We start from the raw sequence: 17,506 nt of genomic DNA on the forward strand, positions 1-17,506 counted from the left end.
TTGTATTAAAATTTCATAGATTTAATTCACTTTTACTAAAGTTAGAGTGCGAAAACTAAAAGTATTCGGACGACGACGACGACGACGACGCAGACGACGACGCCAACGTGATAGCAATATACGACGAATTTTTTTTCAAATTTTGCGGTCGTTTAAAAAACCTTAACACAAACATTAACTTGTAAACCGTGTAAACTATGGAAAAGTTTCAAAGTCGATGATCATGATGTTGATGATGATGATCCGTAGGGGATAAATTATGTAGGTATGTGCCTTTCCCAAGTCAGGAGCCTATAATTCAGTGGTTGTCGTTTTTGTATGAGTTACATGTTATTTGTCGTTCATTTTATTTTATATAAATGAGGCCGTTAGTTTTCTCGTTTGAATTGTTTTATATTGTCTTATCGGGGCCTTTTATAGCTGACAATGTGGTATGGGCTTTGCTCATTGTTGGAGGCCTGACTTTGACCTAGAGTAGTTAATGTCTGTGTCATATTGGTCTCTTGTGGACAGGTGTCTCATTGGCAATCATACCACATCTTCTTTTTTATAAGCAAAAGATTCAAATTTAATAAACCATGACTAAAGGAGCGGGGCCAAATATAATCTATAAACAGAAGATATCATATTGCTTATGCAACTGAAAATCAAATAGCATTGGCCTACTACTAATGGTTCCCCTATATCTGACCTAATCACAAACTTATACATGTAAACTCAACACATTTGTTAAGTCAACAGACCATGTATAAGAGCGCGGTGCATAATAATCTCCAAGATAATTAGATTATCAGATGTTTATACAGCAGCATATCAAATATCATAGACCCCCATCAGTGGTTCCCTATAAACTAACCTTATAACAAACTTATACATGTAAACTAAATAAAAAAATAAAAATCAGTAGCCCAAAACTAACGAGGCAGGCCAAATAATCTCCATGGAAATGAGAGAAGCCAATGCTTATACAAAGGACTACAAAATATCATCGACCTTCAACTTGTGGTTCACTATAATCTATCACATAATCACTACCAATACATATATATCTGACGACGCCGGAAATACCATATCTATGTCTCGTTTTTTGACTACGTCAAGGCGATAAAACAGACTAAATACTGTAAGCAAACTCATGTTCGCATTTGACTACATTTTTTAATATAGTCACGTTATATTTCTCACGTTAAAAGTTAGCATTTCTTTTAACTGTATACATAAATGATTGTTCGCATTTTTTAATCCACAAAGGCATACAATATGGTCATAAAGATCATAAATACTATTGGTATTGATAAATCTGTAATCATGTGCATATCTTACTTGTTAGACATAATCAGCTACATTCCAAAGATAAATTATCAGAAATATTTACAAAATTGTCTCCTTTTCTTTTGAAAAATAAATTCAAGATGTTGTAGATTGTTGGTCTGTTTCTTAAAGATGAATAAACGAACAACTATAATAATCAGCCAATTGAAGAGTTTCAATTTTTTCAATTGCATTTCCTTGTACAAATATGCTGGAATTATGCATTATACATTGTTATTCTAAAAAACTAGTAAAGTTTGTAAAAACTGTAAAAAGAATTAAAAATTCACACGTGTATATTATGTTCATTGATTCCCAACCTTACTTAATGCTTGTTCCATCATTTTTGAAATAGTAATACTATAATAATTTGTATTCCTGAAACGACATATCGATCTTATCGCATTGTTCTCCATACCGTATTTCATCAAGCAAAATTTCATGTACAGAAAATTGATAGGTCCAATAAATATTACTTAAAATCAACACATCATTGGTGCAAACAATTGTATTATCAAAAAATTGTAATTTACTTGAAATCTCAACACCAATAGCCCTTTTCTTTAGGAATGATAGCACATCTTCATAACATGTTTTGTATATCTATCAATACACAATTTACTTTACGTGTCAATCTAGTAGACAGGAATACCAACAAAAGTCGTGAATGATCAAACTTATCTTCATATATGCATATTTACACAAAAGAGCATTATTACTTTGGTCGACAAAACACGACACAAGTAATATAAACCTTTGGATTTTTTTGTTATGCTTGCATCCTTATGAAGAGTAAAACACAAGTTTACCTTTAGCTGCCGATTTTTGTTGAATAAAACATTTCACACTAACATAATTTTGGTGAAGAAAAAAAACATAATGTACTTACTTTATAATTTTGGTGAATAAAAACATATTCTCCTCACATAATTTTGTTAAAAAAAATATTGAACAAACAAAATTTTGATGCATAAAAACAAATTATACTTACCTAAGGTTGCAAAAATTAAACAAAACAGAATTGAATTTGCATAATATAGAGAATAAAATTATACTGAAACATTTCTTATACAGTTATTTCAAAAGACATTTTAGATGAAACCGTATGAGTATTAACAAAATGTTTTTAAAAACAATAAATATGACATTTGAAAGGATGTTCCTTTTGTTATAATTTCAAACGTCTGTAAAAAGACAGATGTATATATTTCGACAATACAATATATTTCATTGGACAATAATTAACAAATACATCCTGAAATAAATTCTTAAATTTTTATTGAAAGTTCAAAATTTGTAACATTCGAATACATTTTCAATAAAAACAGTGAACAGCCGATGAATTACTTACTGTCCATTACTTAAATATGCTAATTGTTATCTGAAAAAAAGAAAAACCTTATTGCTACTTATCTGAATTAAAGAAAACAGAAAAAGATTTGGTAAAACTTAATTGAAGGGACATACCACTTACAACCAATTGTAATCAGTATACGTCCATTGTTCTCATATAGAGCAAGTGCTCTGAATTCAGGGATTTTTTAACTTTGATGTTTCTGATTATAATAGATAAACTCCATCATGTCCATATGAATTTTGTAAAACATTAAAAAAAAAAAGCTGCCGTCTATCTTGTGGATTTGCTATGTAAATAAAAACTTCTATGAAATAGTTGTTATGAAATTATATAATGGTTATAGAATGTTAGGTTGAACGTATACAATGTACACCTATGTATATTAACACGATTACAACAATTCTAAAAATGTATCCTGTAAAATTAATAATCGTTATTATCTAAAATGATGCCATCAATATATGAGTGTATCCAGAATGTGCTTAGAGGTAAAGTTTTTCTATGATGCCATTTAGTCTTTAATGACAAATACTTAGTCATTAACTGATATGTTTCAACAAAAAACATGATATTAATAAATAAAAACATAGTTGCAAAGGAAAATTAACTAGGGACCTAACCAAATGCAAAACGTCACATTAACCTTTTTAAAGAAATAAATATAGTTGAATTTCCTTGTATCTTTAGAAAACATTTTTTTTCTCTAATGCAAGCCAAAGGTAAAAAAAAACGAAAGAAAATTCAAAACAGAACGTTCTATATCAAATTGCAAAATCAAAAGTTCAAATAAAATTATCTCTTTAGTTAATACAATGTATGTTTGGAAGTATAAATATTCTATATGAAAACGTACAATAATTTTTAACCAACCCCTAAGTACAAGTAATGTACGCTATCGATTATAATAAAGAAGACTATTGTTTGTCGTATTATGTTAGAGCTAACTATTTATTTTACCTTTTAAGAAACAGTTAAGTTTGTAAAGAACTTTTGAATGAATTGATAATATATCTATATGTTTTTTCAATAAATATCAAAACAAAGACAATGACATAGTTGTCGTCGCTTTATCAAATTTTATTTTGACAATTTTTTTCTTTCCGGTATTATTTCTATTAATGTTAAAACCTAATTTCACAATTTAACACTGCATATAGTTTGGCATTATCGTGTTTTACGGTTAATTCTAATTATTAATAAGTTATTTTACAAAATATATGTTTAAAAGTGTTCAAACTCCCTCATGATAAACCATAGTTCTTCGTTCCTTTGGCTTTTCAACTTTTTCAATTCTTTCACATACCTGACGTTCAAGTATTGGACTCATAAGGCTGCTTTTATATCTAAATCCAGATTGTCCTTCAGACTCATCATAAAAGTGTTGTTTTCATCTTTTTTTAACAATTTATCGTGAATTTACTGGAAAGAAATGAAGTTTATGTGTGAGAGACGTATAATATGAAGGTGCCGTTTTGACTGTCTGGTTGTCTTCAATGGGTATATCGTACTTGCTTACTCTTTTGTTGACATCTGTAAGTATATCTAGCAAATGGTTCCTAAAAGACATAAACAAAGATAAAAAATAATGATAAACATAATAATTAAAACATAGATCAAAATATAGACATAAATAATGATATAAAGGAAGATTTCAAAATGAAGATTGTAAAAGGAGGATTTCAAAAGAAAGACGTTAAAGGGGGGATTTTAAAAGAAAGATTTTAAAAGAAGGATATTAACAAAGATATAAATAAAGATGAAATAAGCAAAAAGTTTTTTTTCGTCAAAAGAAAAAAAGGGGTAAATGTTAAATGTACGAAGATTTATCAGAGCGACATAAAATCCATCAAATAAACTATATATAAAGCTTAGTACTCATAGAACTTTCGAACGTATCATCGTTACCTAGACAAGATGAACTTCTTAACAAAAAGCCAAAAAAAAAGTTTAACAAAAAGACAAACAATTCAAATTATAATTAAATGACGTCTTTTAAAGAAACAAGCATTGCAAATGTTTACCTCATACAATCTTTTTGGATCTGGTCACATAAGGCCTGTATGAAATACGACCCATTATTAGGATCTCTGTATGAAGAACACCCTGGCGCTGTGGAAAACGCTAATAAGAAATCGCTTTCGTCAGGAATGACATCTTCAACAGTATCATCTTCGTCTGTTTCTACACGTATGACATCATTTAGAGCTCTCGCTACTGGTCTTTTAGCTATTCTGCCTACACAAAATATATGATGTATTCGTTTTTATTTTTACAGACCTGAGGTAAATAAAACTGTAACAAGTATTCTGTGAGTATTGCATGGCAATAAATTGTCCCCTACCGGTTACCTTTTGTTTGTAATGGAAAAAAATTCTTACTTGATCTATAACTTGTCATGGCGTTACTTTCATAAAAGAAATACCATTAAAATTTTCATTTTACATGAATCACTAAAGAAAAGAAAAAAAAGTTTTCGTTTTAAAAATAATTTTTTTATTTGAAAGATAAAAAAAAGCCCGTACGTTATTGAAATGTGTATAATTACTTTAGCATATGCTCAATATGCTTAAGTTGTTAATCACATTTCAATTACTTACAGATATTTTTCAATAAACTACTTTTTTTTCAATAAATTACTTTTTTTTCAATTAATTACTCATGAACAGTAGAATTGCAATTAAGTATGCCAGACCAGTTTAATAGGTTGACCGTAATGAAATAACCGTTTCACAGATGATATTGGATATGTTTCTTATTTAGTTATTACAATCAACTTCCCTATCCCATACTAATGGACCTACCAAATTAGACTATTTACCAGGTTTGTAATAACATTAGCAACACGACGGGAGCACCTGATATCATCCCCATTTTTTTCTGTGATGTGTCGTTTGTTTCATTATTTGTCTTGTTTTTTTTTTATTTTTTATTTTTAAGCCATGGCGTTGTCATTATTCTTTAGGGTTTTGTTTGTGAGTTTGAGTTCACTTGTATCTTTCGCTCCTCTTTTATTGAAACTTAAACTTAACAAACCCCGCAAATTTCAAGCCGGATCTCTAAAATGTAAAAAAATCCTACACGTATTGGTTCATTAAAAGATTGGGAAAAAAATAATGAAAAAAATGTTTAAAATAAAATAAGATAAGTCAGGATATATTTCGAGAAGACCGATCATAGTGTTAGCGTTACGTTAGAAATACAGACATTGCTACCAGCATAGGATTGTATTTAAGGAATTGTTTTTCTTTACTTTTTGTTGGTCTTTTGTGGATAGTTGTCTCATTGCCAATCATACCACATCTACCTTTTTATATTATATTTCATCGAAGTTGTATGGAATTTACTTACGTTGAACAATTTGCTCCTTGCTTCCCTGACAAGCTTGCACAAAGAACAGCTTTGGTTTTCCGGCTAAACTTTTACAATTTGACCCTGTAAACTTTTCAGTAAGATTTCTTACTGGTACTGGGAATCCATCAACACCATATACAGACCGGAGACCTCCATGGGAAAGAATACAAACTACCACAGAACTGTATCTACTGTGATCTTGCTTTGATAGGGTGTCAGCAACCTCGAGTATTTGATGAGATTTGAGATCTTCGTGTCTCTCTATTTTGTAATTTAACTGTCTAAAGGTTTTTAAGAGTTCATCTGAAAAAGTTTCATTCGTAGAATCAACGAAATAATGAAATCAAAAGTCAAATGTTGGGATGCGAAAAAATACGACTGCAGAGGTTGATCCCTGAACAGTAAGGACAAATATGAACACTACACTCAAGCTCGATTTAGCTCTGAATTTCAGTTGTGACGAATTTACTTGCACAGCACCTTAAAATATGGGAAGAAAATTAAAAAAATCTAAAAACATAGTAATTGAACCCAAAATCAAGAATCTAAATTCACGGTTAGACTCGACATATTAAAGAACACAATCAGTTATTGTTTGATGAAAAAAAGTTTAATTTTGGATTGGAACCTTAATAAAAATTTCATTTCCTGACCTGGTGCAGGCATTTTCGTATGTAGAAAACGGTGGATTGAAGCTGATTTTATAACTATATAGCTAGCTAAAAATCTCACTAGAATGACAGTTGCATAAGATTCAATTATATTGACTACGATGTGTAGACAAAACATCAGACATAATAGCTAGGTAAACAAGTCAAAGGTAGGGGTACAGCAGTCAACGTTGTGTTATAAACTTAATCACTACGAGAACAAACAAATATTTAACTTAGAAACACAAAAAACACATAGACAAAGCACATTTAATTTAGAGAAATCGAAACACAAGAATGTAAAAAAGTCAATAGCATAATAACACAATGACGGGATGTATAAGTTCAGAGCCATGTACAATAGATATCACCAAAATATAGACTAAACAGTAAAATTAATATTCATAAAGACAAATAAAAGAAGACTTTACCATGTTATTCAGATGATAAACAACAACAGTATCCAGAATCTACACTTCAAGACAGTCGTGTTTTATTTGTGATTTGATCTTATAATTGTTTATAGAAAAAAGACCTGACGTTCTATGACATACCCCTAGCTTATTGACTTTCTGCTCAGACACTGATGACGTATTTCAATATTAAAATCATCTCGGTTTACATATATTCTGTTACCGAGATCAACCACAAAGTGGACTTAAATATAAAATCCAAACACACGTTAGATTCAGCATATAAGGACAAAACAATTCACGACATTTGTCAAGAAATATAAGCAATGTATACAACTTTGTAGTAAAGCATTGTAGTCAACCCAAATCTTTCTTTTTTGTATGGAAACTTTTGGCTACAATTTCAAAGAGACACATAGACTAATATTCAAGTTATGTTCCAGAAACCAGGAAATCCTAGACTTATTTTTCGGGGGGGGGGGGGGGGGGACCATAACACTCAAAATCAATTCGAACCTTCATTTCGTGATACGAAACCTCGTTATATAATTTAATAGAGATACAAACACTTAAACTCAAGTTATTATCTGAAAACCAAATACCTTTCTATAACGTCATACCATTACACGACTTCAAAAAGAAATAGCAGTCTTATAAAGAGAATGTTTGGATCTTATAGAACAATAATTGTCTAATTTTTTTTTATACCGGTTACCCCTTTTTCTATAATTAGCCATGTCGACTAGGCAGGATCATCAGACACACTTTTTAAAAACTAAATACCCCATTGATAACTGTGGGTAAATTAAATCAAATTTGGTACAGCAGTTTCAGAGATGATATTTGTAAAACATGGCGGACGATGGACGACATCAACAAACGACAGCCTACAGGTTATACCAAAAACTAGAGAGAAAAAAAATCGTATTAAAATGAAAAACTGTACTCACCGGCATCGAGATTGGAACCTATTCTCTCTAAAAGGTCATTTTCAAACTTGCAGTTGTTAATTATAACACATTTTCCTTAAAAAGAAATTGTGCGTTCACTTGTCATAATCATGGATAAATAATTCAAATGTATAACTTTACAAATTTCGATCTCTGTATTGACATTTCTTATCATCTAACTGCTGTTCACTAGAATCTAAACTGATCATAGAAACCCGCATTGAAACGTGCAATTTGCACCAGACGCTCGTTTCGTCTACAACTGACTAATCAATGACGCTCGAATAAAAAAATGTTAAAAAGGCCAAATAAAGGACGAAGTTAAAGAGCATCAAACAATATTCTGAGCTTTTTTATATGGTAACAAATAAAGTTAGTGTATGAAAACATAATACAAAGTTAGTTCAGTAGATGAGGATTCATGTTATAGAGAAAATAATTATAGCTGCACAATTAAAAGTAAATAACTTATTTTAGATCTCCATCTATCAATTACAATTGCATGAACAAATCTATCAATATTTATGAATCTGAAGTTTACAGATAGTGCAAGCTTTCCTGCAAATTCGTTTCAGCATTTTTTCGTGTTCTTTTTCCGTTTAGGTTAGGATATGCCCTCTTCAAACTCGCAAACATGATAAATGAGGCATAACCAAAATTGAGAAAAAAAAGTCATATACGCTTGAGCAGAGTTATGTAATAAATAAATGCTCCAATTGACAAAAATCACAAACGAATACAATGTATTTTTTTGTCGAATCACTTTCAGCATGTTTTCGGGATCTTAAGGTCTATAAATACAAGAACAATTCTTCTGATCTGTTTATTTAACGATGGTTTCCTATTAACAATTTTGCCTTTTTGAAGTGAATCTGGATTTGAAAGGCGGGTAATGCATGCAAAGCAAGTCGACGAGAAATTAAAAAATATTTGTTTTAATAGCTCTGCAAAAGGGATGATACAAACATTAATCAAACTTATAGAAATTTCCCAAAAGCATGTACCAAATAAACTCATCATAGATACCAGGACTAAATTTAGTATTTACGCCAGCCGCGCGTTTCGACTTCAAAAGACTCACCAGTGACGCTCGAATCCAATAAAGTTAAAAAAAAAAAAAAAAAAAAAAAAAAAACCAAAAAAAGTACGAAGAGCATTGAGCACCAAACGACATTATAAGTTATATGGTCAGCTACTGACCTCCTACGGATCCATAGAGGGTTAGTAAAATCCATAGTAATGAGGACAGAGGCCGAATCTCCTACGAATTTTATTCACCCTCTATGGATCCGTAGGGGGTCAGTAGTTAACCGTATAACGAATTTATCTGACGCTGGACTTTTCTGTGGCGTTTTGTTGAAAAATAAACAATGAAACACAACAACATTAATAGATGACGTCGCCATTAACGCGTCATGAACCCCATGTGAAACTTACTTACCCCCTATGGTCTCATAGGGGGTCACCATGTGACGGCGTTTAACCAATCACAACGTTATAATTCATATGTGGTCCGATAAATCTATATCGTTGATCATGTACAGGTGATTTACTCAATTTATCTTTTAACTGATGTATATGTTCTTATTGAGTATTGAGATTTGAACATTGGTAAGCTACATTTACCTCCTATTCACATAATATAAGTTATATGGTTCGCTACTGACCCCATACGGAGCCATAGGGGGTTAGTAAAATCCATAGGGGGTGAGGCCGGAGGCCGAGTCCCCTATGAATTTTATTCACCCTCTATGGATCCGTAGGGGGTCAGTAGTTAACCGTATAACGAATTTATCGGACGCTGGACTTTTTCTGCGTTGTTTTGTTGTAAAATAAACAATGAAACGCAACACCATTAATAGATGACGTCGCCATTGACGCGTCATGAACCCCCTATGAAACCTACTAACCCCCTACGGTCTCATAGGGGGTCACCACGTGACGGCGTTAAACCAATCACAACGTGATAATTCACCTGTGGTCCGATAAAAAGATCTAATAATATTGCCAACGAAATAAAGGAAATATTAGGCATTGCTTATCAATGGAAATAATGCACTTAATTGATAGAAAAACTCGCTAAGTTTAAAAATCTTGAAATAATATTCTCACCTGAGTAGCTCTGGTCAAAAGGATAAAAGCCATTTGATTCATAACCTACAAAAAAAATGAATACACATTTTTGTTGAGGTCAATGTTAAGGAACTTTTAATCGCTGGTCGCGAATCTGTATATATTTTGCTTACATTATTTTAAACTGCAAACTCAAATTAAATTGCTTCGCTGAGCGCAGCTCAATACGACCGCAGAGATGATCCAACCTTGAACAATTGGGGCTAAAATGGACTGAATATTTGCGCTTGATATATAGATATAGGAAGATGTGGTGTGAGTGCCAATGAGACAACTCTCCATCCAAATAACAATTTATAAAAGTATACCATTATAGGTCAATGTACGGCCTTCAATAATTTCTGAATTTGGATTGTAATTAAATATTCGACACATAGTAGGCTTCTGACACAAAATAACTGTAGTCAAAGAACTTAGAATAGATGGTTTGGTTTGAATTTATTTTCGATTTTTTTTTCCTTTTGTGCTATACACTATGATGTTGGGTATTGACTCAATAAAAAATCTTTTTCCAAACGCCTCACCATGCATTTTTTTTGGAGAAAAAAAATATATTTGTCCCCATCAATTTTTTTTATTTAACCGACCCCTCCCCCCCCCCCCCCCAATTTTTTTACCTCCCCTTTTCCTTTTTCCAAACATATTTTTTTTCCCTTAAGATATGGTCACATAATCCTAATTTAAATGTCTTATAAACAATGAAACCCTTGTTTTCCCCTTTTGTGCCCCTTATTCCTAAATGGTTTAAGACAACACCAGAAAAGGTAAAATGAACAAAAAATTAACCCCAAGGAAAATTTAATCGGAAAGTCCCTAATCACATGGCAATCAAAACAATCCCTTGGTTGTACGGAAACTTGTGGAATAATTTCAGAGAGATCCGTACACTTAAACACAATTTATATTCTGGAAACTAAAAAAAAACTTATTTAGGCCCCTTTGTTATCCTTATTCCTACACTGTTGGGATCATTACCCCTTAAATCAATCCCAGCCTTCCTTTTAGGATTATAAACCTTGTGTTTAAATTTCATACATTTCTATCTATTTTTACTGACGCTATTTTTCGGAATCCAACTGTCTTCGGATGACGCGGTCGACGACGTGACTCCAATATACGACTACACAAATTAATGCGGTTGTATAAAACACGTAAAATTTTCTAGTCGTTTGGATAAGGATTTTTTTCAATCTTTTACAATACAATTGAAACATATTTTAGTAGTATAAATCTGCAGTAATAATATGTTTCTACCTTTTAAAAATAATCTAAAACGACATTTCTATGAAATCGAGTTTATTCTACGTGTAATATTTTCATATCATTTATCATTTGTCATCAAGTAAACGTAGTACATAAACTGATCTTTTTGTAAAAGGTTCAATCATTTCTGATGTCAGAAAAACAAACTCTGTTATTGCGTTACCATTTTTAGAAATTGGTGTGTATAACTATCGACACAATACAGCAGGAACGTAAATGAAGGTTTACTAAAAACAAGATGAAATTGATTTCTGTTATCAATACTATTAGAATAAATAATGATATATAAGGACCTACCTTTAATGGGTTCCAAGAAATGTACCAATTCTCCCCGGTTAATGTCGTATAGTAGTTGGTACAAAAATGAAACGTTGTTTGATGTGATATGTTTTTTCTCTTGAATGATGTTGAGGAATTCAAATATTTTCCCACTTTTCCCTATCTTTTCTATTTGACGAACAGCGGGAGAAAAATTCGTCAAACAGTCTTTTGATTTCTGTATCATTGCTGTAACATCTTCCATTGACAGGTCTTGTGCAACGTTGAACAACGCCTTCCTAGAAGGTAAAAAGTAATAAGTGGACAATCCATCATTTATCATTAATATATATGAGAAGTATTTATCCAGATCAGTTCTTACCTGTATTGTGTTATGGTGCTAGTGGTATCATCACCTACTGCCCTCTTAACTGTTTCTAGATCTAGCCCAAGTTTTTTTTACTAAGCAAGGTCTATCCATTAGGAACAAGCGTTGACCCACATATTCTACTAAAAACTCCTTATGTTGAAGTAGCAGGAATATGTCCGTTGTTTCGTGGCTTGTTTCCAACCTTTGGAGAGTTGTCTCATTGGCACTCACACCACATCTTCCTATATCTATGTCATCTTGACATAAATATTTGAACGATGCAATATCATGACTATCCAGCTCTTCACATACATCTAATAACCGCATCGTTTCATCGCTTATACAGCCCATCTCCTGGACGGCTCTTTAAATCGATAAGGACCTCGGTCTACATGGTTGCAGTCGACCTAAAAATTGAAAGTACTGCAGTGTAATTCTATATTCTTTATTTTTTACCACCCAATTATTCTCTATTTTATTGGGGGCTGTATTTTTATCTCTATTCTATTTTTTGTTTGCCTTTTATTACATTTTTATATGGGCCCTATCCACACCCTAATCCATATGCATCAAATTTTCATTTTTTTCCATTTATTTTCCATTTTCATAAGAAAGTAAATAAATGCATGTAAATACATTAATATAACACACAACAATCTTTTGAAACTAGTCACAATCAAAGGTGCCAGGCTTTCGATAAAACAATAAAGAAGTCCAGTACTTACTGGAATTTCTATTAATTTCGGCGAAATCTATTCTATAAATAAAGTCTATACGTATGACGCACACAAAGTCATAAGTCAAATATTTAAAACTACTATTTATAGAACGACATAGAATTTACTAGGTCATTTAAACTGCTGACAGACAATATCAATTATAACTTCGTCTTTTAATTTTTTAATTCATATATGTAGTTTTAGGAGATGTGTTTCCTCTAAAAACTTACCGTATACGGGTTTTTTGTGTTTTTTATATATATATTATAAAAACAACTATCACTCGATAAATAAGAATAATCAATTAAAGCAAAACATTTTGAGTACATGTTCAATTATTTAAAAAATTATTAAAAAATAAAGCGCTGATTAATTTGGTACAATTGCCTTAAAATTTCTTTTTACACAGTTACACTGTCCATATGCAAAATCTACTGTGGATGAATTATTATTTGTGGGATATTAATTCGTGGATTTCGTGGCTACATGTGAACCATGAAATCAAATGTTCAACGAATAACAAATGATTTCTATGTTTCATTTTGTACAGACATAATTTGGGAATATAACCCCGCCGCATTTTTGCGCCTCTCCCAAGTCAGGAGCCTCTGGTCTTTGTTAGTCTTGTATTATTCTATTTTAGTTTCTTGTGTACAATTTGTAAATTAGTATGGCGTTCATTATCACTGAACTAGTATGTATTTGTTTAGGGGCCAGCTGAAGGACGCCTCCGGGTGCGGGAATTTCTCGTTACATTAAAGACCTGTTGTGGTGACCTTCTGCTGTTGTTTTTTCAATGGTAGGGTTTGATACATTTCCCATTTCCATTCTCAATTTTAACCAGTATAAATACACATTAGAAGCGGAACAATTGAAATCTGCGAAAGACCCAAAGTTAAGTAGAAGTTTTAGCTCTAAGAGGTTCAGTGAATATAAATTTTGAAAATATGACGCATAGCGCTATTTCTTACATTTGAAATAAAAAGTAGTGTGCGAGCTTTCAATTCTAGGACATATGTTTTACCGAAACTTCATAGTACAAATGGTACAGTTTTATTCGTAACAGGAGTTCCTATGGGAAATTGCATTGTCTATTTTTACAGAACTGCTACCTGTGTGTGTGCGGTATAAGCATGTTCATGATGTTTGAGGAGCGGAGTTTATCGCTGAGGTATGTGCATGTTCATGATGTTTGAGGTACAGAGTATATCTGTGAGGTGTATGATATGAAAACAATTCAAATGCAAGGATTATGTTTGAGATATGGTAAAAGGTACAACATTGTGATACATGGAGAATAATGCATGGCAAAATCTGTATCATATGCCATATCATCCCGAGATACCAGTATCATCCATAGGGCCTTTACAAGCTTCGCGAAAATTATGACCAAATAAACAATAAAACTTCAGATATTTCGATTTTAGTTAAATGATAGGACTTTTTTTTAATAGAAATCTTTATTTACCTTAAGCCTGGAAATGCAGCAATTATGACGTCGCGCCAGGTATAAGATACGGATTTTGCTATGCGATACGGGGTATGCGATACGGGTTTAGCTATCCGATACGGGGTATACGATACAGGGTAGGTGATACAGACTGGAAAAAAAGAACCTTTATTAGATGTACAAAATTGCTGTATGTTGTACTAAATATATGATAAATATATAATTGTATATATATATCAAAAGGTAAAATAAATATCTCACACATGTAAAACGAATTGAAAACACATCATATTCCTGACTTGGAACAGGCAAATATATTACGTGAATGGGTGTATATGTGTATGATGTATGTTAGAGGTACGGGGTATTTGTGAGAAGTAAAGGTTATGATTATGAATTATATGTATATATGTATGCAGTTTATGGCGAATGGTGTTTCACTTGTGAGACATATTCTAAGGGAATAGATGGTATATACTCGTGGTATATGTTAAGATGTGAGCATATTAATTAAAGGAATAGGGGTATGTGTGTGAGGTATATGTTTGAGGAAAAGGTGGTATATGTTAGGGAAATAGGGCTATATATGCGAGATGAATGTCAGGGGAGTTAGTGTTATATGTTAAGGGAATATGGGTATATATTACAGATACATTGAAGGGGATTGCAGTTTACATGTGTATATGTGTGAAAAAAAAATATGTTAAGATTATAATGGAATATGTGTAACGTATATATATACCTTATATATTGATATAGAGTTTCTATGAACATCTTTTTAAGATAAGTATACCGAAGAATATAATAAATGCAGCCTATACTCTCTGGTCAGACCAAAACTAGAATATGCTAGTGCGGCATAGGACCCACATACCACTGAGGACATAAACCGTTTAGAACAAGTGCAAAGGAGGGCCGCCAGGTTTGTAACAAACAACTACACTGATAAAACACTTGGATGTGTGCCATCTATGGTCAAGACACTAGGATTGGAACCACTAGCTAACAGACGAAGTAACCATCGACTCGTCATGCTTTACAAGATCCAGCATGAGCTAGTGGACATTGATGCCAGTTCCATCTCACGTCCAACCGATTGGCGTACTAGAGGCAAACAACGCCTATATCAACCACCAGCAAACCAGAGAGTATATAAGTGCTCATACTTTCCACGGACTATATAAGAGTGGAACCACCTTCCAACAGCTACAACTGAAACTCTGAGTGCACTAGCCAACAATAGTGCACTAAAGAAACCAACACCATAGACAGCAGCCAAGTATACATAGTTTTAAATTGTATATATTCGGAACGTTTTATTTTTAAATAGTAACAGGAGAATTGCTGTCTCATTCTCCGTCTAGAAGAAGAAGAAGAAGAAGAAGAAGAAGAAGAAGAAGAAGAAGAAGAAGAAGAAGAAGAAGAAGAAGAAGAAGAAGAAGAAGAAGAAGAAGAAGAAGAAGAAGAAGAAGAATATTTATACATGTTATAATTTATAATAAATCTGGATCCTTCAACATTTGTTTTTCAATATGATAAAATATTATGGTTATGCACGCTATTGGCAAGTTGGTGAGGGATATAAATGGGAAACTAATAAAGTTATATGGCAAAAAAAAAGAGGAAAAAGGGTAATGGTAATTCAAAAACAAATATGCGGGATTTTAGAATGATCACCCCGTGTCATCCCTCGTATTAAAAAATTATACGAATATTCGTCAATAAGACATTAAACAGCAAAACAAAATCAAGAAGTTAACATACAATCTCCAACAATAAGTCGACTTCTAAATCAGAATTTTAGCGAGATAGAAACGGTTCTAAACATTTGTGACCTACATTTGTATTTATAGATTGTGTAACTGCGTAGTAAAGAACAAGGCTTAAACGCTAAATAAAAATTCTATGAAAAATTTGATTTGACTACAATTGATTGGTATAAATACTTATATGTATCAAAATATTAATCATTTTTAGAATTAGTTGACTTACCATATAAATTATGTTAGTAAATACGAATCTAACGTTATTTACCTCTATTTGCTTTGATCTATTTATATCAGATGGGATTTTTATTAAATATTTATATATATAATGTCAAAAGCGGTGTTTCAACAAAAATTATATTATTTCATTAAACAAATATGTACTGATATGTAGCTTTCCTATAAAATAGTTGTCCTTCTATTTTGGTTTATACTGCACTCGTTCTATTTGAGCAGTCAAAATGCGTTGAATGTATATTTCTACGGCATATATACGGTCACCTAGCTGACCCGATATTATTTTTCCTCATGAATATTTAACATGTTTAAATAGCATGCAGATGCCGACACTATATTTAATTATTCATACGTCGACCTCTTCGACCTGTTCTTGTTTCCTATGTATACAACAAAGCATTGAATGACTAAATTTTATTTCTTTTACAATTTTTTGGGGAAAAACATATTTTTGTTTGAAACCTATAAAATCATTATGTTTTATGCTTGTTGTTGATATTATAGGCCATACTCAAACGAAATCGTTCACCATCAGAGGCGGATTTAGGGGGGGGCAAGGGGCCCGGGCCCCCCATTTTTGGGAAAAAAATTGGTTGCTTATATAGGGAATCACTGAAGCGTGACTGGAGCGGGCCCTCTCTTATGTCAGTCAGTGGGTCCCCACTTATGAAAATTTCTTGATCCACCACTGAGTCCATCGATCATTGCAGGTAATGTAAATAATTATCAAAGGTACCAGGATTATAATTTAGTACGCCAGACGCGCGTTTCGTCTACATAAGACTCATCAGTGACGCTCATATCAAAATATTTACAAAGTCAAACAAGTGAAAAGTTGAAGAGCATTGAGGATCCAAAATTCAAAAAAGTAATTGCATTGCGTTGTATATTTCTCCGCCTGATACCGGTATGAGACTTTTTTAAAGGGTGATTTTTCCAATAATTTAAATCAAATAAAAAACATTTACACATTAAACAACAATTGATTTTTTGTCTTTCTAAATTGCAGTATAAGGACAATAATAATGCATGGACTTGACATTTCCCCGTTTCTAAGTCACATCCTTATATCGTTGATATGTCAAATTAAAGCACTATTATTGTGTATATAAAACCAATCTTAAACAACAATATACAGAGTAAAATTTAATTATGTATCTTCCTCTATCATGTATATCTACTAGTAAATCAGTTGCGTATCACAAGATAATTTCAATGTCCAAACATAATAAACGTAAACATGGTAAAGGATTAAAACTGAAGGTTGTGATAATATAA

The 17,506-nt window shown here is 32.1% G+C and overlaps 1 protein-coding gene across 3 annotated transcripts; it reads right to left on the minus strand.

Annotated features, from left to right (window-relative positions):
- Positions 1-1,142: 1,142 nt before the first annotated feature.
- Positions 1,143-16,271, minus strand: LOC143058388 (caspase-3-like). 3 transcript variants are annotated; one of them, XM_076231886.1, is made up of 8 exons: positions 16,218-16,271; positions 12,069-12,463; positions 11,726-11,985; positions 10,145-10,189; positions 8,033-8,107; positions 6,017-6,322; positions 4,690-4,903; positions 1,143-4,224 (listed from the first exon to the last, which is right to left on the minus strand). In XM_076231886.1, the coding sequence occupies exons 3-8, from the start codon at positions 11,949-11,951 to the stop codon at positions 4,074-4,076; spliced, it is 1,017 nt and encodes a 338-aa protein (XP_076088001.1). In that variant the 5' UTR covers positions 11,952-11,985; positions 12,069-12,463; positions 16,218-16,271; the 3' UTR covers positions 1,143-4,073. The 3 variants fall into 3 exon arrangements, with proteins under 3 accessions (XP_076088001.1, XP_076088004.1, XP_076088005.1); XM_076231889.1 differs by lacking the exon at positions 10,145-10,189; XM_076231890.1 differs by lacking the exon at positions 8,033-8,107.
- Between the last annotated feature and the right edge of the window lie 1,235 nt (positions 16,272-17,506).

The sequence above is a fragment of the Mytilus galloprovincialis genome, chromosome 14 (assembly GCF_965363235.1).
Source record: "Mytilus galloprovincialis chromosome 14, xbMytGall1.hap1.1, whole genome shotgun sequence".
NCBI lineage: Eukaryota > Metazoa > Mollusca > Bivalvia > Mytilida > Mytilidae > Mytilus > Mytilus galloprovincialis.